The 22,241-nt window shown below is 41.3% G+C and overlaps 1 protein-coding gene across 1 annotated transcript in view; it reads right to left on the minus strand.

Moving 5' to 3' along the window:
- The window catches only part of dnah10 (dynein axonemal heavy chain 10), a 337,572-nt gene that overhangs the window by 247,573 nt on the left and 67,758 nt on the right, over nt 1–22,241 (minus strand). Inside the window, exons 17-18 of the mRNA XM_062544195.1 lie at nt 17,130–17,337; nt 1,397–1,553 (exon numbers count right to left, since the gene is read on the minus strand). Of these exons, the coding sequence (XP_062400179.1) occupies nt 1,397–1,553; nt 17,130–17,337 (365 nt within the window). The remainder of the gene's footprint in view (nt 1–1,396; nt 1,554–17,129; nt 17,338–22,241) is intronic.

Consider the following 22,241-nt stretch of genomic DNA (forward strand, 5'->3'; position numbering starts at 1 on the left):
TTAGCTTCACTGGCTTCATAGGCTACATTGTTGAATAGTGAAATTCCCTGTATAATCACCCACTTTCAGTATTGGATCTTACCGATTATGTATCTTCAGTTTTAACTTGACGAGAAGTCATAATCCCATAGCATACTTCGTTCGACTCTGTCCGTTTCTTTCCAACTTCACTGAAGACATCCATACATTTGCACAGACGTCTGCACTATGGAGCATCATAGTTTATTCTCTCGTCTTTTAATTTTTTGTAATGGAGATTGAACTCGTTATGTCAGTCTCTCTACTGTGTTTGAAGCTGTAGATGTCAGTCTACATACTGTATGTCTTAGCATAGATACATTTATATTATGCAAGGCAGCTGCCAGCGAAACCTTTTTGTCAACCGTGAGTTTTTGAATTATAAATCTACACACCTCAGGCACGTCTTGACTCTTTATAAACAAACGTCAAAGCAAAAGTGACATTTCGTGAAGTCTTTGTTAAGCTATGTGATGACACACCATTTTACGGTAGGCAGTTCTTTATTCAGTTCACCTTGCATACGTTTTCAAAATCAAAGACTGGTTGGTGTTCTTTCTGGATTTAAATGGCATTCAGAAAGTCAATGAGAAAGCCCACGTTCCACGTTTTCATATCAACCTAAATTAAGGAGGTGGTAGATTAGTCTGGTTCTTTTTTAAAATAAATCACGCCTCTTTCATAAGCCCGCCTTGATTCTGAATTTGCGCTGTGTCGGTGTGACAGAAGTAGAGATGGGAGAATCCGCTTAACAGCGAGGCGCGCAACAGAAACGCTTAAAAAAAAAAGCTTACACGCGATTTACCCGCGAATGGGAGAATTCCTAGCCTGACTCTCGCCAGACTCTTGTAGTTCCGCCATGCTCCACCAGAGGCGTTTCGCTGAGCTCCACACAAGGGTCTGGACTCGAGGGCAATCCAAACTCCTTCCAGGGAGCAAAAAATTATGAACCAATCAGGAGCGCCGAAGCGAGTGTTTGATTCAAACAACAATGGCGGCACGCAGCGAGGAGTCTTGTGCTGACATTGATTCTGCTATTTTAACCGTTTTGTCGAATCTATCGAGTATTCATTCTTTAAAAGATTAACAGAGAATGGTTTTGAAGACATTTATTGGTGGCAAGGATGTTTTTACTCTTCATCCGACCGGGTTTGGCAAGAGCTTGAAGAAGCCTAGCATGTCATTCAAGATAAGGTTTATCAAATCACATGCAAGGATGTTTTACAAGGACCCGCCTTCATAAATACATCTCCTATCGAGAAGTCCCAGATCCTTGTGTGAAGCAGACAGCGAACTACAGGATCTGGCAAGAGTCAGGTTAGAGAATTCCCCCCTTAGTGTTCCTCTTTCACAAAATGAATCAATGCAGATCTGTTACCTTGGTGCTTTCCACACAGTCTCGGACACACTGCATAATCAGTTTATATACTTCATTGCTTTTAGGATGAAGCATAATCTCTGGGGCAGAGAGTATTGTTTCAATTTGGAATAAAGGTGTGTCACCAAGCAAAGCTGTGTTGAACATCTGCATATTCCTAGAGAAAAAAATAGGAGGAGTTCAGTCAAGACAGATTCACAAATATAAATATACACATACGTCATGTCATGTAAATTTTTCCTGGAAAAATATTCTGCACCAAGATGATTTTATTGCTAGAGGTGTTTGAGTGATGCATCACAACACTGGACAGTGGAAACACACAAGGAGAACTGACATTCATCTGGTTAGTTAAAAAAAACAGAAGCAACCTTTCTCAATAGCTCTGTCCACAGAATAGGGCGCAACTCCATGAGAATACAGTCAAAAGTAGGGATGTCACGAGAACCGATACTTGCGATACCTCTCGATTCTAAAATGAAAAAACACTGGCGATGCCTATTTTTTTGAAGCACCGTAAGCACCGACGCCAGCATAAGCACCGGTGCTGCGACTCTTCCGGAACTGATGGGGGCAATAGGCTACAGTGTTTCCCACACATAGACTAATTTGTGGCGATGCGCCACAGATTCAGCACCGGCAGCCACATTTCGTTACTTTTTTTAAAATGTATTTATTTATTTTTTAACGGTATTGAAAAACACGCAACATTCGTTAAGCTGAATTTCCTTTCCCTGCTCTCCCTCTCTGTCACTCACGCGTCTGTCTCTCATGCACACACATATGCACACACACACACAGCCTCTCCCCTCCGTGCACACAGCGTCTGTCTCCATGAAAACCAACCAAATCATTCCTGGAAGCGTGGTCGTACTGATGCACCTGACGCTGCCCGAGTGGAAGCATATAGTTCTTCCGCAACTTTTGTAGATTATACGTGCAACTTTACCAAACAGTAAAAGTAAAGTAAAAGTTAACTTGTTCTCCTTGGCCCGCTCTCGTACGTGCACGACATGCACATTTAATCCAAATAAAACATTCACAATCGTGAACGCAATGACGCACAGAAGACGACTACTAGCTAAATTGCTGTTTAAAATCCGGTTAGCATCATTAGCTAGTCTATATGCTGCAGACATTAAAACTCTTGCATTCAAGTTGACTGACCATCTCAATAAATGTTTTTCAACTCCAAGACTTAAAAGGTTCTGTCCCAAGGAGAAAAAGTAGCTTACCTTGAAACTTAAACACATGTGGGGAAACTGAACAGTCCAACCAGTTTGCTTAGCCTGCTACTTTGTTTACAAAATGTTGAGGCTTCAACCAGACAGCTGAATTTAAGAGGTGGAGTTGTAATATGAATAGTAGGCTATAATCTGCATAAAGTTAGCTGCTAATGAAGATCAGAAATGTCATATAGAATGTATAAATAGTTACAGAATGTGTGTGTGTTTCAAATAAAGACTTTACATCTTGTAAAAAAAAATCATTCACATTATATGAAAGCAGCAAGAGCGATAAAAAGGCGATGCAAGTTGTTGGTTTTTATACAATCCATTAGAAAAGTGATTTAATTAATTATGTGTAAGCCTATGTGATATGCTCGCAATTGGATACTGTATTCTGTTATGCTCTGTATGTTATAGAAATCATATTTCAGTATTCTGCAAATATTTCAATAAAGAAATTCATTAAGAAAATCCTTTTTTTAAACGATAGTATCGAATTTGGCATCGAGAATCGTGTAATTTTACTGGTATTGGCACCGACTACAGATTTTTTGGTATCGTGACACCCCTAGTCAAAAGTCATCTGATCTTATTTGCAGTCTCCAATTCAACACGTCTTCTAAAACTATTTTTAGACTTTGCAAATGTTCCATTCAGCTTCAGTTGCGTTAGTTAACACTAGAAGCGCCAAGCACCGGTCATTTAACCGCTGACGCGTATTACTAGAAGCGCCGTGTAGGTTTGACCTAGATATACCTAGAACGGCCGGGCTGCGGTCATTTGACCGCAGTGATTACAAAAAAAAAAATATATTTTCACTCGATTCAATTCCAGGACCCTACGTTCACGACTTTTCCTAAATATGCGTGTTTTGTCACCCAGAATTTTTACATGACCAAAAGCACACCGGTACAAGCTAGTTTAGAGCTATTTTGCGCTCACTTATGTGACAACACTATGTTGTCTCGCGTTCGGCCATGTTTGTCCAGGCTGCTATTCTCTTTTCTCACAGCAGATGTCGCAAGGGTTTCCTGTCAGTCGGGCATGAGAATAATATTTTACCATAAAACATATAGTTTATATATGTGCAATATGTATTATATATGTGATTTATTTTAATAACTATTTTTCATTTACATAGCATAGTCTATGGAGGCGATTTACAGTGGTAAAATGCGAGTTTGTTTTGAAAACGTTGTTCTGCGACGTTGTTCTATTAGGCAGGCCTACGTGTGTAAAAAATATTTTCAGCTGAAATTCGTCGAAGCCTATTTATGTACGTAGGGTGCGTATGCCTACGTACATTCATAGTTGTATCTTATCTTCTATTTGTAGGCTATCTTTTAAAGCTCAGACTATTAAGCATTTTCTTACATAGCCTATTTGCTGGACAAAGAAATATATTTCCAAAGAGTTGCGGTGCATTCATTCAGTGGCGCAACGTTAATTCTCTCGACCACTACGCATGAGACCTGGGTTCGCAGCTTGGCACGAGCGAAAAAATGTAGCTTATATAGACTGAATTCGCAGACTGTTTTTCAACGTCGACGAACAATTATTTTTTGTTAATGGTTTTTCATAACAAACTATCTGAAATAAACGGATGAATCACAATAGGCCTACTAGCCAAATTGAGCCGCCATCTGACAAACTTTGACTAAGCCAGTTAGACTTTTTGCATCTAAAAATAATTATATCATAGAGACACGCGAAAAATAAACGAGCCTAGAAATTAGGCTACATGAGATTTTCCCACTGGACACACCACATCAGTATTGTGCTCGTTGCTACGATATACAGAACTCACAGTGAGTTGACATGGGGGAAAGAAGCAAGCAAAGTAGCCTAATCTTGATCTCGCCTTACATACTTTCCTAATTCCTACGTAGGGCTAGTCAGACTTTTGTTAAATCTTCAGGGCCAGGTTGCACAATCACCAAAACCAAAGATTGATGATATGAACCAAATATTCTGGAACAGACGGATTTACAACATTGAACGCGATAGGTTATTAGGCCCCTTACGAAAAAGTACTATAGGAATCTTATAGTATTTTGGGACTAAATATTGTAGGAATCTTATAGGAATACTATAGTAAATTGGGACATACTACAGAAGTACTACAAGAGTGCTATAGAAATACTATAGCGGCTAGAGGATATTATAGAGGTATTACAGAACAAAACAGAAGTCCGTGATGCGACTTCCACCGTTTCCTTTCCTGTTCACAACGCATGCAGTCTACATTGAAGTGAAACGTGCAGAACGTTGTCCAAAACAATACAATAACATTGTGTGTTGGGATCTAGTACAATATAGACATCTGTAGACATGAAGTGGCAACTAAAGCCATGATCAGTCATGAAAACGTTGGCGGCTGCAGCCTCATTTAGGTTTTGGCTGGGCCAGCTAGCCAGCCAACTCATCAGCCAGCCGTTATTCTCAAAGCAAATGGCTTCGGGTCTATACATACCAGTGGCGGACCGTCAGGGCCTTCAAGGCCTTCTCTGAAGGCCTAACTATTTCCAAACGAATGAAAAATACTAGTGTCTTTAATAACATTTTACTTAACCATTTATTATTTGCTCCTGATTCTCCTTCCCCGATCGTTCTCGACTACTACCGCTGTCGGCTATGTGATTTGATTGACAGAATGTCTGAACAAATAGCGAGAGTGTGCGATATATTTTCATCCAATCCCATGAGTTCCCTTGTTAAGGCCCGCATCAGGCCTTCACAAGGAATCACTGCGTTTACGGTACCTAAGCAACCATTAGAAATCATTTATTTGGATTCGGGTTGATTGATGGCTACATCTGACTAATTAGCCAATCAAATCGACCTATTATGGCGAGGTAGGCAGGTCTGACTGCAGCTAGGCCTGCAATGTTCGAAAAGAATACCCGGAATCGTTCATCACAAATGTTAACGCTGTTTGAGGCGTTTACTGTCTATGGCTTGACGTAAGGAACATCTTGTGCCAGTGTCAGAATCAGACTGGACTTCAATGGATAAATAAATGTGTCATACTGACATGACTATGGTTATAGTTATGAATAGTAAATAAACCATCATTAAGTAAGGGATAATGTATAGAACGCCGGTCATTATCGGAAAATAATTCCCGACAGGACGGACAGAACCCCGACGCGCAGCGGAGGGGTTTTGCTTCGTACTGAAGGGAATTATTTTCAGATAATGACCAGCGTTCTATACATTATCGCGCTTATTATATGGCTACTTGCCAAAACGAGAAAATAAACTTCTCAATGTGTCTTTAGCAATGACTTGGCTACCGTTTCGTGGCTTCCGCAACAACTATAGCGGAGTGAACCCGTTGCCATTGGCAGCGGTCATTATACCTTCGGAGCGGTCATTATGCAAATATAACGGACCGGTAGAACGTTGAGAGGCCCATTCAAAGTGAATGGGAGCTCCCTCAACATTCTAGAGAGCCATATAATAAGCAAAAATAATGTAGGCTATAGTGTCAGCTGGACTAGCAGATATCGTGCTACACATAAAGTCAGCTATAACTCTCTGCACGTAGCAGGTCACTATGCAGGAATTGGTAAGTTTTGTTTCATGTTTATTTCATAACATAAGACTTGAAATAGATGCTTGTTATCTGGCCCTTTACTATATAACAAACGTGTTTTAGTGCTGCTTGGTTACGACTAGATTGTTAGCTTGGTACGACTAGATTGTATGCTAGCTTGAAGTTGTGTGCGAGTTGATGAGACTTTGGTGAAGCTGTCGGGATCGGCATGTCAAACTGTCATTTGATTCCCTGCCCTCCAAGGTCTGGTTTACTGCCAGTCTACTGCCCTGCTAGTTTAGTCCGACTCTTGATCTCTTTGAGTTTTGTGGAAATTATTGGTGAAATCCGTGGCATGGCCATAACGTGAGCTGGCAATTAATGCCAATGCCTATGCATTTTGAAGTAGCCAACAAGCAGTGGCAACATTAGGGCAGTACGTTTTGTGACTTCTACTGTATGTTTAATATCATGGGTGGTGTGCTGTGACATTTTCTGTTGAGACATCTCTCATAGTGTACCGTGAAGGTTTGGCAAACACTATAGCAAAGATACTGACTGTAGGATAGCCTAGCCCTGTAGTTCCACATGACTAGCTTTTGAGTAATCGGAGCAGCAGCGAAGCAACCTAAAATAATTGCACTGTACACGCTACAGCTAAATAGAAGAGCTCTAGAAACAGTCTGAAGCAAGTAAGCCGATGGCCTAAATATTTCAAGTAGGGCCTAGTCTGCTCAAACCCATGCTGCTGATAAGGATAATGGCCAGGTCCCAATAAAGATGTTATGTTTACCAATAAACAATGCGGAATTCAGCTCGGATGTATTTGTTTATAACGAAAATAGTGATACACCGACTTGCGTTAGAAAGAGAAAACGTTTCTCTCCCACTGTGAAATGCAGGGAAATTGCACATTTTAACCTTGTAATGTAAAAAAAATCTGCGGGGGTATCCCCCCGCAACGCCCCCCTAATTTATTTATTTTTTGACAAAAAATAGTAATTATTGAAGGCCTAATTGCTAAACGCACGGTCCGCCACTGATACATACTATCCATTGCAACATAGCCTATTTGAAACCGATCATTCCCCCTCCCCCATACACTCGTCTAGGCTAGGCTACTACAGACATCACCGCGCATCGAGGACAATTAACTGCCTCCCCACCCCCACCGCCTCTCTCTGTGCATAGGCTAGGCTGCAGGCATGGCTATTTAGGCAACTCGTGGAAGAATGCGCAATCATGTTTCATCGCATATGCGCGTTTCAGAATGTTCGAATTCGCCAGCGTGCGTGTAGTTGTGTGAATAGAAAAAACAGAACATAGCCTATATTTATTGATGCCTTGCTTAAAATAACTTTCGCCATGAACACGTCGGGAATCGAACCAGCAGTCCTTTGGATGTGGGGCCGAAGCTCTAACCAGTGGGCTACAGTTCTCCTCTGCAGTTCAGTTGTTGAAACAATAGGCCCATAGCCTTTTTTCAGCAGACATCGCAAACATATCATACACATTCACAAAACGGAGAATATCTTTCTGCTCAGCATAGCTCTCTATCTCCCTCCCTCCGATGTAGCTAGACCCTATAAGATGCTTCTCCCTAAATGAATAAAAAATGTTTTAGAAAGTAGCCACGGTAGCCTGTAAAATGCGGCCTGAAATCCTGGCTACTGTGTAATTGAAACCAGACTGTTCATTGTCGGCAGACTGTTCATTTTCGGCGGCGCAAACAGATAGGCTACCTATTAAATGAATAGAAGTGAATTTGGGGAGTGAATTGGAACTAGCCACCCATTCACTTTTAGAGCATTTTAGTTGAAAGTCAAGTTTGCTTAAGGTTTGTTCAAGAACTCTTCCAGAGTTTTTACCTCAAACAACACAAATCAACACAACTAAATGAACAGATAACTCGAACGTGCTGTATGTGAAACAACCACAGACTATCAACAACACGGTCTGACACGAATGATACTAGTGCAAACTGAATTTATGACCAAACGATTTGATTCGTGCACGAAGCGCCATCTAGCGATCATTTTGTGTAAGTAACAGCCTCCCAGTCTAAGGACTCAGCGGTCCAGTCCAGAATGAATTTAATCGAGTCAGTACCTTTCCGGAAATGTTAGTAAAGTGTTGTTGAAGCGTTGCGCAGCTGCCGCCGCGACATTTCCGGAAGGTACTGACTCGATTAAATTCATTCTGGACTCTCTATCCGACCACATAAAGACGTGGGGATACTTCGGTTTGGCTTTAGGGACCCTCTACTCACTACCACGTAAGTGTAGTGTTGTTTGGAACAGTAGAAGAGGTATAAAAATAGCGTTTTGTAGTGGCGAAAGGACCTGCCCCGGTCACTTACAGGCTAACGAGTTTTGGCTAAAAACGGTGAACTCGAACTTTCTCAAAATACATCCGAATGACATGATTTTGGTGTCAACTCAACGTATGTACTCCCAATAGTCCGAAAAATTTATCTAAAGTGCATTTCACTCCGGATTATCCCTTTAAGTGTATGTGTGTGTAAGATGTGCATGCATATGTGTAAGTGTGTATGTGCGAGTGCGTATGTGTGTTTATGTGTCTGTGGGCATGTGCGTGCCTTTCTGTGTGTGTACGCGTGTGAGTGTGTGCGAGCGTGTGAGTGAGCATGTACCTGTGTGTGTGTGTCTTTATGTGTGTGCATGCATGTTATATACTTCAATATTATTTGACACACTTCTGTAGGCTTGTCATATAAGAATGAAAATCAAGTGGCTACGGATTGAAAAGCAGTGACATCCAATCCATTGCCAGCTGTTGCTTTTGCTTTGCAATGCTAGAGGTCTGATTTTAACATACAGACAATGTAATCTATAGATAATGGCTATATTATGGGTAGACCTTGGGCTAGGCTACATATAGTCTAGGCCAGTGGTTTCCAAAGTGTGGGCCGCAACGGTATAGCAGATGGGCCGTGAGAGCCTCATAAATATAGAGAGAAAAAAATGTATGAGATGATATGAAAATACAGTAGGAGGGAACGCGTGAGATAGTGTAGATAAGCAGTCAAGTACAGATAAGTAGGTAGGCAATATAATTAGTGGGCTTGCTGCAAGGCAAGCCCATCTATTGTTCTTCTTTGCTTGTTTTTTGAGAACGCCTCTTCTCCTAGAGCGTTTGAGCTATCGACGCGGTTCAAACACTAAAAAAATCAGGCTTGATTCGGTGTAGGTTGGTTGTTAATGTCGGATGGCTGCCAGTTGTCGTTTTTCCGGTATTCCCATTTTTAGACCCTTGTAGTTCCGCCATGCTCCACCAGAGGCGTTTCCCCATTGAAATGAATGGGGGACTGTTCAGGCGTTAACATCACTGCCCCCTGGTGAGCAAGCCCACTCTTGCAGCTCCTCCACGGATATGCACATTTCTAGTTAGTGGGCTTGCTGCAAGGCAAGCCCATCTATTGTTATCCGTCAGCCGTTTTTTGAGAACGCCTCTTCTCCTAGAGCGTTTGAGCTATCTACGCGGTTCAAACACTAAAAAATCAGGCCCGATCAGGTGTAGGTTGCTTGTTAATGTCGGATGGCTGCCGGTTGTCGTTTTTCCGGTATTCCTGTTTTTAGACCCTTGTAGTTCCGCTATGCTCCACCAGAGGCATTTCCCCATTAAAATGTATGGGGGTTTTGATCCCATTGAAATGAATGGGGAAATTATTTTTTTGCCATTTTTTTTGCAGCCTTATTTTTTAAGCATTGTTGACATAATAGACATCATTAGCTAAGTTAGCTAATCAACCTGGTTAGCATTGTTAGCATAGCTACCATGGTTAGCATAGTTAGCATTTTTACCATAACTGCTAGAAATAATTAGTTTGCTGATCAACCTGGTTAGGATAGTTAGCATTGTTAGCACAGTTAGCATTTTTGCAAGCCCACTCTTGCAGGTCCTCGGACATGCACATTTATAGTTTTAGATCTATTAGCCCGCTGTGGCATATTCATTGTCTCGAAGGAGGGCTTGGTTGTGAGAGTTCCCTTTTATTAGTGGGAGATGTATTAGTGCTCTATTGTTATCCCTCGCCCGTTTTTTGAGAACGCCTCCTCTCCTAGAGCGATTGAGCTATCGACACGGTTCAAACACTAAAAAATCTGGCTCGATCCGGTGTAGGTTGCTTGTTAATGTCGGATGGCTGCCGGTTGTCGTTTTTCCGGTATTCCCGTTTTTAGACCCTTATAGTTCCGCCATGTTTCCCCATTGAAATGAAATGGGCGTTTACATCACTGCCCCCTGGTGAGCAAGCCCACTCTTGCAGCTCCTCCAGGGAGATGCACATTTCTAGCTTCACTTGAGGTTGCATTAGTACTACCTGTACACTTACATCTGTTATTACAGTAGGCTAAACCTATAGCAACTTTATAGCAACTTTTTTTGCTAACATGCTAGAAGCATTGAAGGCAAAGTACCCTAGTTAGCATATTTTGCTCAGTTGTCAAACTAGCAGAAAGAAAGTGTGCAGCTTTTTTTGGTCGCTCTGGTCGCCCAAGTTTTTACGCTGGTCGCTCTGGTCGTTTTGGTCGCTGTAGTCGCTCGTCTCCATTCAAAGTCAATTACTTCCGGGCCGGCAATTTTGCAGCTTTGGTCGCTCTTGGTCTGAACGCACAGTTACGGTTCTGGTACTCTTTAAGCTTATTTTGAAAAAAGTCTCAAGGGTAGGATGAATTCTCTCCATGTTTGGCTTCCAAATGACGGCGTAACTTACATGATTTCAGAGCCTCATTTGATGGCACCTCTGAGCACAGTACACAGAGGATCGTGTTCAGGGGGCGGATTCACAAAGCCTTCTTAAGACAAAAACACTTCTTAAGTGGTGCTTTCTTCGTATCTTTTGTCTTAAAGGAACACTTCACCGTTTTTTCATATTAAACTACGTTGTTCGCTTAATTAAGACGAGTTGATACATACCTCTCACGTTTCAATGCGTGCACTCACTGGCTCTGGGGCGCGGAGCAACTTTGATAGCACTTAGCTAGCCCAATGCATTCATTAAGATCCAAACAGAGATGAAGTTAGAAGCGACCAAACACCTCCATGTTTTCCTTATTAAAATACAGTTAGACGAGTAGTCACACGACCAAGTATGGTGAGACAAAATAAAACATGGTGCATTTATAAGCAGGTAAGAGGGATAACTATATTGTGTGGCGGAATAATATTGGGAGCACTTAGACTCTGCGCAGTAATATCCACACTCCAAAGTGAAACTGAAAGTGCAAGAGTGAGGATATTACTGCGCCACACAATATAGTTATCCCTCTTACCTGCTTATAAATGCACCATGTTTTATTTTGTCGTATGACTACTCGTGTAACTGTATGCAAATCTTTCTTTTTCATTTCCCACCCTGGACAAGGGCAAAATGCACCATTGAGATCTATTGAGAGATATGTTTTGTATAGAGTAACCACTAGGTGCCACTAAAATCACTGAATCACTGAAATTGCAGGGGTGGGGACAAAACATATTGATCTCAATGGTGCATTTTGTCCATGTTTAGGGTGGAAAATGAAAAAGAAAGATTTGCATAAGACAAGTCAAATTGGTGTTTTTAAAAAGAAGAGGTAATGCAGATTAAAGAAAAAAATATTCACAAAATCTTCGTATATTCCCACAAGGTGTTAGGGTGTTCTGAATATGAGATCCAAAATTATTTTTCAAACTTGTGAGGTCTGCTGTTCAGTCCCTGATGGATTTTCTTTTCTCTTCATTGCTTTTTCGGAGAGTGTTTCTACTGATCTCAATAAGGGGGGGAAAATCAGATTTTTTTGAAACGCAAGTGCGTGTGCTCTGGTTGATTTGACGTGGAATGACCCAATATAAGCCAACCATTTATTGCTAATTTTAGCGTGCAGCTATTGTTTTCGGTAGCAGTCCTCTGTCTGAAAACTCGCATAGCCCGAAGGGTTCCTGCCAGCATTTGCCGCACGTCGACGTCAGAGTAGAACACATTTCAATTCTTAAACATTTAAAGTCCATGGAAATGGCGGTATTTTCTAGTAAAAACGGCAAATTCCAAGAAAGTAAGCCTACCATTCAAACTTAAGATAACTGGGAGTGCTTGAATGCATGACTTTTCCTCTTAGCAACTGCTGCCACTTGAAAACAAAACTCTAACGTTTGATCGTGTTTAGTGTAACGAATGGTGCAGGGCATTCTAATCTAAGTTATTAAAGGAATAGTTCGGAATTTTGGACATAGGACCTCATTTCCAACTTTACCGAGGTGATATAGGTCGGTGGAGACGTTTTTTATCGCGTTTAGCCCCTTCCTTCAGTTGCAGCGTCCCCCTTTGCTAACACTGGTTTTGAGCTAACACATTTCTACGGTAACATCAGTCTGACATCAACAACAGTCTTACTCACTCCACCGCACACCCGAGACAAGTCAATTAAATCGTCGGACTATCGATATATATGTCCGTGTTGATAGAATAATTTTAGAAATAAAACTAACCTTGCAACTCAATGATTTATTACATTTTGAGGGACTAGTTTCTCAATATCAATCCGCCACTGCCATACAGGGAACAAAGTAGGCTATTGCAATGCGATGCAAGGTTCGTTTTATTTCTAACATGGTTCTATCAACACTAGGCATGTGCATCGATAGTCTGACGTTAAAATGTATTTGTTTCGGGTGTTCTGTGGAGTGTTTTCAGTGGCAGGCTGGATGTTACCGTTGACTTGCGTTATCTTGGCACCAGATTAGCACGAGATGAACGCTGCAACTCATAGGAAGGGCAGAAATTCACTGAAAATGGTCTTCACCGACCTATATCACCCAGACTGAGTTGGAAATGAGGTCCTATGTCCAAAATTCCGAACTATTGCTTTTAGTGGGAAAACGAAGACATTCCTAAGAAATGCTACAGTTCTTAAGAAAATATTGGTGAATAGCATTTAAGAATATTCTTGAGGACTTCTTACTTATTTTCTTAGGAATCTACTTAAGATTTATCTTAAGCTTGTTTTCGTGAATACGGCCCCAGGTCCCACAATTGTAAAGCCGAATGACAGGTAGTCATCAGAGTACCTCCTACGAGTCTTTCTTCTCAGGTTCGTCATGAGCTTCTGATTTACTTGAAACGTTAACTTTAGGCCCAATTTTCCCACCTGACAACCACCGCTCCATTGTTATTCAGCCGTTCATTCATTCGTTTCTTATGGAAGATGTTTTGCTTTGCAAACCTCTACTGGCACGTACAGTAGGTGTTACTTGAGAATGGCCATTTCCCTCACGCGTTGCCTGATTCACGCTCTGCGTGAAATGTATTACAGCTGTATTACAACTTACCACCACAAGGTGGCAGTACAGTCTGCTGTAGCATTGCTGCGGTGTGATTGATACTGTAGCCCAGTTCTACTCATTCAGTAGGCGGCCAGGAAGCAACCTCTAAGTGGCCCATCCCATATAGTTTTAACTAAAATGTAAGCTAGAGAAAAAATATTTTGCGAGCTTTCGGAAATGCCAACAGAAATCCCTATTAGCCTAGTCACCTACAGACTGAAACACTACAACTCTTTTGTTGTTTTGTTTTTTCGGGTGTTTGTAAATTCAGCCTGGCACTCTGGAAATGTTCGCAAGGCACTTCGAAAAAGACGAGCATGAACTAACAAACTATTTGTCATAGGCCTAGTTCAAAATTGCCATTAAAGGGATAATCCGGAGTGAAATGCACTTTAGCTCAATTTTTCGGACTATTGGGAGTACATATGTTGAGTTGACACCAAAATCATGTCATTCGGATGTATTTTGAGAAAGTTTGAGTTCACCGTTTTTAGCCAAAACTCGTTAGCCTGGAAGTGACCGGGGCACGTCCTTTCGCCGCTACAAAACGCTATTTTTATACCTCTTCTACTGTTCCAAACAACACTACACTTACGTGGTAGTGAGTAGAGGGTCCCTAAAGCCAAACCGAAGTATCCCCACGTATTTATGTGGTCGGATAGAGTCCAGAATGAATTTAATCGAGTCAGTACCTTTCCGGAAATGTCACTGCTGCAGCTGGCAACGCTTTAACAACACTATTAACATTTCCACTTTATGTTTCATTCGAGAGTTTGACAACGTTGAGGATGATTAGCACTATACTGACGTAGCCTATTTCCTCATGAATGTAATTCTGTAATTTCTCTTTGGATAGCTATCTATCTATCCAATGGCGTCAGTTTAGTTTTCAGGGGACAAAAACGCTATTTTACAGCTTGGTTTGATAAGTGCTGGGGACATACATTTTATATGATCTTAACGATGTTGAGGACTGTTGCGTTTCTGACTCTGCTGCGCCGTTGCAGCCAGAACAAGTTTTAAACGCAGAGGCCTACTAGGCTATATTTAGGTTACTTTATCAGCTTCGTACTTAAATGGCTCATTCCGAGGAGAATGAAGGCTAGTTCGCTGGCTTCTATCATGTCCTCAGGGCTCGGCTCGCCCCCCCAAAAAAACAAAACCAGAGCCAGAGTGATGCTGAAATCGCATAGGCCTACCGGTCTGTGTCCCAAGAAGTTCATTCTAACTCCACGAAAATTACCACCGCTGGTCAGTTTGCTTTGGTTTGTGGAGTAATCCATACTGATTGGTGAAAATGTAGGCTTTAGACTTACTTTCTCAGGGGGCAGAGACATTTTTCAAGGTGGTCTAGGCCCTCTATGAAATACAGTAGCCAAAGCATAAATCTTTTAATCGTAGTTCCGTGGGCTATTCGAAATTGCGCTCTGATCAGCGGAGGACGGGAGCAGTGAATCTAAATATTGGTTGTTTATCGAAGAACAGTAGCCTACACCATGCCTTACCATTATCTTTGATATTTCAGTGCATGGTTTTGAATATTTTAACAGTTGCCAAAAATATAAGGGATTCAGTCAGTCGAGTTTATTTGATATTCGTGGCATACACTTGAAACGCACGATCAAAACTTATGACATGCATACTGATGACTGTCCCTTAGAGTCTAATGCTCTGTCAATCTCAGACTCTCACAAAATTAAGGAAGCAAGTAAAATGCAAGATGCACGGGAAGTAGGAGTATGAATGATGTAGCCTACGTTTCTTAATGATTGTCGAAATGTTTCTTTCGGGGGAAACACGTCCAGTATGGTCCAGCAACATATCGTTATAGTCATTAATTCACCACATGATAAAATGCAGTCTAGCTTGACGTACAGTAGCCAACGGTAGGCCTATGCCTATCTCTGAATCAACATGAACATGAGTACCTATATCTAAGTTGCTAGAACTTTATTTTGCGTAGCTATAGGTCTAGTCAATGGTGAAAATGAATCACCGCTCACTGCCCTATTGCCCTGTCAAGCGTAGCCATGTATTAATGAGATTTCTGTTAAAGACATTTTATTTTCAGTTGTCAAAAGTGGTGGGGACAAAATCTGTGATAACAAAAAGTGTTAAAATGACGCCTATCTATCTATCTATCTATCTATCTATTCAACGTTCGGTTTCACTTGCGCAAAAAGACAAGCATGAACTTTGCGAGGTTATCCGGTTCCTCAAATTGGTGAGGGTTCTGTTACATCTGCAATCAAGTGATTTGAAACATAGAAAATATTATAACGATTAGTCTAGTCTAGTTTTTGACTTTTGAGTCGTTTTCCAAGCATCTATGCCGTGCCGACGATGGCTACCACAAAGCGATTCTAATAGGGCTCCGAAATGGGCAGCAGCAGCACGAGAGCCATCAAGTGTTGGAAGTGAACTGTACCATCCCCCCTCTGTGAGCTGACCTCTGTGCCTTAGAAAACGAATTAAAAAAATCCCCCACCCCCCCAAGAGCAGTTTCACACATCATTAGCAATCTTTTGTATAGGCTATGTTGAGTGTGCGTCTGCAACAGTGAGCCTACTCCTTTTCGGCTTTCGGAAACAGCAGTGTCATTTTTGCTGGGGACCGGGTAGGCTACATGTCTCCACCACTTTTTATGACGAACGATTTTGTCCCCACCACTTTTTAATGTTTATCAATTCATCAAAAAAGTTGGTGCCCACTGCCCAGGGCTACAGATAAACCTATTGTGATCGAAAAATGCCAACACATAATGGACCGAAATAGCCGAAACAATGTGTTGTCCTACGTGCAACAATGTTACTCTGGCTTTAACTTCCGGATCCAAACCACATCCAGGAGGTAGTTTCATATCGCATTCGTATCGGATAAGGACAGATGTGTCTCAGTCTGAACAGCTCCCAACACTCAGATCGGTTTTGACTGTCCGTGATGTGACTTTACGTGCGTGACCGCCCACCTATTTCGAGTTGTGGAGCAACGTTACGGCAATGTCTTTTGATCATGTTATATCAAAATTTGACTAAACAATACTCAATGCTAAATAGTGCATTACACAGTCTCTGCTCTGTTTATTTGGAAGTTGCAAGAATCCACGTTGTTCTATTAAATGCCGTTAAATAATTACATAGCCTTCCAACAGTTTGAAGCGGAGCTTGCCACTGAGTAGTTTCAGTTTCTGTCACGCAAACACGCACGTACGCATTCATGCATTCAATGAACGCTCATATAGTTATATGGCTCTATGTTTAATCACATCGAATTAGCAAGTATTTCCTCCTGATGACAGAAACGTTTGATTTCGTTGCTACAGCAACCTGTCAGATCTGTTACTAATGTGACCCAGTCTGAATAAAGCCATATTCGATTTGAACATTTGCTAAAAGCAGTGTGGACAGTCAGCCCTAAAAATCAAATATAAGAAAGAATCAGATTTGAATCAGATTCGTCTGCAGTCTGAATGCAGCCTTAACCATTCTGGTTGCAGTTGTCCTAATTCCCAACCACAACTGAAACTGTGATGAACTCCCCTACTTGTGTTTGTTTTTAGAGATATCAATGCTACAAATCTAGCAACCTGCAGCACCAGTGCACTGTGCAAAAAAAAAAAAGATAAATGAATCCTTACTGGACTTACCAGAGCACCATCTTGATAAGGGAGTTGAAGACCTTACACTCCCAATATGTGTAATACTGGGCCATGCGCTTAGCCTTTCCACTGTTGGTCTGCATAATGAGACTCTCCATCTTAGTGAGTAGGGGGCCTATGGCTGTATATCTCCTGCTGAGCAGATTCACATCTTTGACCCGCTCTCTTTCGATTTTCTCAAAGAACTCCTTTACCCCTAAAATAAATCAAAACAGTTAAATCACAAACACATTCAAATGGCACATTACACTGCAGAGAGAGACTTGTGGCAGCCAAACCATACAGGAAAGCTGTCCAGCCAGAAACTTTTTTCACAATATCTTTTACAAACCCAGCACAGAAAAAGTTGGGACATTGTGTAAAATGCAAATAAAAACAGAATGTGATCATTTGAATGTGGTAGCGGAATATGGAGGCAGTGGAGCGATGCGAGGACCAGGGTGATATGCTTTTTTGTACAGGTGAGGAGTCGGGCGGCTGAGTTCTGAACCAACTGCAGGCGGTGATCAGTAAAGTCAAAGGCTGTAGTCTCGCTCATGATAATTTAACACACCATTAGAAAGTGTTCTAGTTTTTGTTTTGGAGGTAGATAATGGAAGCATGGAATGTGTTGGAGTTTAGCAGGTGTAATTATGCTTGCTGAATTTTCACACTCTTTTCTACATGTTCTGTGCCATTTTGCAGTTTCCCACGTCTCTGAAGTACAGCAGGTGGGGGGTGGGGGGGTCGTGGAATGGATGTGGCAGGAATTGGTTCCCACACTTGGGACCCCTTTAATGTGTCATGTAGCGCCCTCCTCTTCCTCTTTTGCGACTGTCCTGAGGCAGAGGTATGTGGTGTCTTATTAAAATAAAAAAATAGGGTAAAAAATAGGGTACGCTATTAACGATAATGTTGCTGACATGTGAACATGGGTTGATAGATGTTTTACAATACTTCATCTCTTAACCTTGCATTAAATTGTCTCCTGTGACGTAACAGGTTCATGCTCGTGTGATAATGTGTTATGCTGTAATCTGTGGGTTCCTCGCCCGTATCAGTTGCTTTTATAATATGTTTTTAGATCAACAATGCTTCCTCAATGTAGGCTACAGATAGACGAGATGGCCACAGACAACCTGACGAGCAGGCAGTAAATCGTTTGTAAAACTTGATAGCCAACTTAGAAAGTCCACTAAATCAAATGGCTTGGGCAACGGTAGCAAGATAACTCTAGAGAGATAACATGATCAACCGTGTTACCTTAGTTGGCCTACAACAGCCAATTTTGACATATAATGTCATACTGTATATTTGTACTAGTTCGTCTCCAGTTTATAAATATCAGAAAGTTGACAAATCAAGTTGCCACATCTGTCGATGAAACGTCATCAATCGTGGAACGTCATCAAGGAAGCCAGTTAACCAGTGGCCATGTAGGCCTAACACCAGGATTGTTCTTCTTTTAAAGTAGGCTAAAAGACTGTCGCGGGAAATGTATCCACTCTTCCAGGACACTGAACGTATGTTCAATTTACAAGCAGTGTTTTCTACTTGAATAGCCTATGCGTTGTGCTCATGGCGGTCAGTGTCTATTATGTGCAGAATGCGCTACCATTGGCTCTAGGGACGTGGATAGCCTACTGTATCTAGCGCGTCTGTCCTGGCAGCGGCAGAAGCAGTGTAGATTAAATAGTACCTAACGTCAACTAGCCTACTCAACGTCTTTCATTGTCGTTAATATGGGTGGCCAGGTGGAGGACGAAGATGACGTCCATTAAAGGTATACTATGCAGGATTGGCAATTTCATCGCCGGTTTCGCTTTCACTTTTCGTTTTCGCTCCTTTTATGCTTGCATATATCTCTGCAGGGCTTCCCCTACAGCTCTAGCATGTATATTTTACAAAACTCCTCAATCGGTCAGTCTGCCGTGCCTTTTCATGAGACTTTACATGACACTTCCTGGAGTAGAGCATGGGTGCGTGCCCGAAGTCTCCTGAAGTTGCAAGTGTGTTTCTACCACTACAGACCACTAGGGCGGCCGAAAAAAACACCGTTCGACCGGTAATGACTCATTTAATCATGTAATCGTATGGAACGAATTGATTCACTGAAAAACGTTGCATAGTTTACCTTTAAAAAAGAAAATGAAACGTTCAACATAATTAAGTTATTCCTACTAAATAAATGTGGCTATGGGTGTGGCTGAGGTAGGCTATGGTAAATGTAAATCTAATGTTATCCCTCTACTTATTTCTTCAGCAAAGGGAGAACAAAAGTAAGACCAATCAGTATCTAAACAATCAGGTCAGGTCAGCTGCACTTTGCAGCTGGGACTGAGGCTATACAAAAGGTTGCTAATAGGCCCTTCCCACGCTAACGTCAGACACTTTCCGCTTTGAAGCTTTGCTGGGTATCAGTTCATCCGGCATATGCAAAAGCTATGGTGATATGGTTACAGTTCTTGAGGTAAGATTAATATTTCACGTGTATTTATTATCTTCATTTTCCTTGTTATCGTTGGCGATCATTGCCGTCACGTAGCTGCCTTGATTTGAGAGTAAAGTCAGTAGCCTAATCCTTAATATATAGCAGCAACTTCAGCTAGCTTCAAGTTGGTTTGATAGTGGATATTCGACAGACTGCCTCACTGCCTTCACTGCCTAGCGAGTGAGTTGCCGTAGAAGGCAACAAGGTTAACTGTACGGAACACTGTGGTGTAGGCTACGTATTAGCGCTGTTTTCGAAATAGAACGCTGTACGGAACTCAGTGAACTACTTCTATGTGTTACCGACAGCTGTGCTTTAGGTGCGTTAGCGTAAATCGCTATTAGCATGCTAGTCATTACAAATTAATTGCCACTGATGTGTAATGACCGGGCAATTTCTGGAAATGCTTTAAAACCCTGACCAGCCAACGCGGTTCACTTGTTAAAGGGATATTCCGCCATTGGCTGGGGCCAACTTGACTGTTGAAAGTGAGCAAATCAACTCAACATTGGCTTAGTGTTGTTGCTGGGCAGCCTCGGCATCACTTAAACTAGCAGCCATGTATCGCTGTTTGAAAGCTGCACCTATGTGAGGAAAAACGCAGGCTAGGGGAGGCGAGGTACTAGAAACACATGCCTTGTTGCTAACACGCATCTTACTTCAAAACAACACTGTCATTCTTAAAAATCTTGATAATAAAATTTGCATTTGTGATATGTTTAATTTCAAGGTATTACTGTGCACCATTTTTTATTTTTGGAGAGGCTACAATAAAGCATTGTTGATAGTGTCTCTTTCTTGTTCTTCTGCCAAGACAAGCAGCACTTTCTGTTCAGTGCACCATTTAATTGATGTAACTTTGTTTTGGTTCCGTGCCAGTTGCGCTAATCTGTCTATTACTGTATACAGCATGTTCGTTTTTATGGAAAGGCGGTGTGGGAGAGCCTTCACAATGAATTAACCGTGACAATTCACAAAGTGGTTAATAGTAAAACCAGTTTCCGACATCCCTAGTTGAGAGATGTTGATGTCAGAAACCATGCGCTTCGGTGAGCTAGTCAGATTTCACCCTTATTGTTACATCAGAGTAGGGTAGAATTCAATATTACTACACCCCGAGATTGAGAAAGATTTACATATTACATGATGGTCACATTATGGTTATGGTTATGGTGGTGGTGCTTAGCAGACGCTTTTGTCCAAAGCGACACACAAACAAAACAACACAGTAATCAAATTTAGCAGTTGATCATACTATAGTGTTGACTAAAGAGAATAGCTACTTAACAATAAATAGTGTCAATTTAAGCAATCCAATGAAAATAAAACAATGACTAAATAGGAGAATAGTAGGTAAACAATAAAGTCATTCAATCAATTACAATAACAACAACTATGGAATAAAAAACAAAAATAAAACAATGTCAATTTAATCAATGGCCTAATGGTAACAAAACAACGGCAACACATACAAACTTAACCATTAGAACATTAATAGACTAAGGGGGGAATTCTCCCATGCGCGTAAGGGTGCGCAAGTCCAAAAAAACGTGCAACTACGCGCATTTCCCTCTAAGTGAATTCTGCCATCCACTTAAATCAGCCATTTACGCGTGGTAGAGAGAGTTGCGCGTTTTGGGTGGAGCAACCCCAAAATCTGGGCGTTTCTCATATATACAACTCTTACGCGCATTCTGCCATGGCTTAAGCACTTTTCCAGCTACGCACTCTGGAGGGCTGGAATAAGGTCGAGCGCCACTACAAGGTGAAACAGCATATTGCTCATGTCGGCAGAAGGCCTAGTTCTAAATACATGTAGGCAACACGGAATTTACAAATTGACATTACAGTATCAAATGTGATGCTTATAAGCTGATACAGCTTCATGTGTTCCGCATTACAGTGTCACATGGTGGCATATTTCACGCCATTACCTTCACTGGCTTCATAGGCTACATTGTTAAATAGTGAAAATCCCGTTATAATCACCCACTTTCAGTATTGGATCTTACCGATTATGCATCTTCAGTTTTAACTTGACGAGAAGTCATAATCCCATAACATACTTCGTTCGAATCTGTCAGTTTCTTTCCAACTTCACCGAAGTCATCCATACATTTGCACAGACGTCTGCACTATAGTGGAGCAGCATAGTTTATTCTCTCGTCTTTTAATTAGTTTGTAATGGAGATTGAACTCGTTATGCCAGTCTCTCTACTGTGTTCGAAGCTGCAGATGTCAGTCTACATATTTCTTAGCATAGATAAATTGATATTATGCGAGGCAGCTGTCAGCGAAACCGTGAGTTTTTGAATTATAAATCTATACACCTCAAGCACGTCTTGACTCTTTATAAACAAACGTCAAAGCAAAAGTGAAATTTCGTTAAGTCATTTCTTTGTTAAGCTATGTGATGACACCATTTTACCGTAGGCAGTTCTTTATTCAGTTCACCTTGCATATGTTTTCAAAATTAAAGACTGGTTGGTGTTCTTTCTGGATTTAAATTTGGCATTCAGGAGGCCAATGAGAAAGTCCACGTTCCACGTTTTCATATCAACCTAAATTAAGGAGGTGGTAGATAAATCTGGTTCTTTTTTTAAATAAATCACGCCCTTTTCATAAGGCCG

Source organism: Sardina pilchardus, chromosome 8 (genome assembly GCF_963854185.1).
Source record: "Sardina pilchardus chromosome 8, fSarPil1.1, whole genome shotgun sequence".
Classification (NCBI taxonomy): domain Eukaryota; kingdom Metazoa; phylum Chordata; class Actinopteri; order Clupeiformes; family Clupeidae; genus Sardina; species Sardina pilchardus.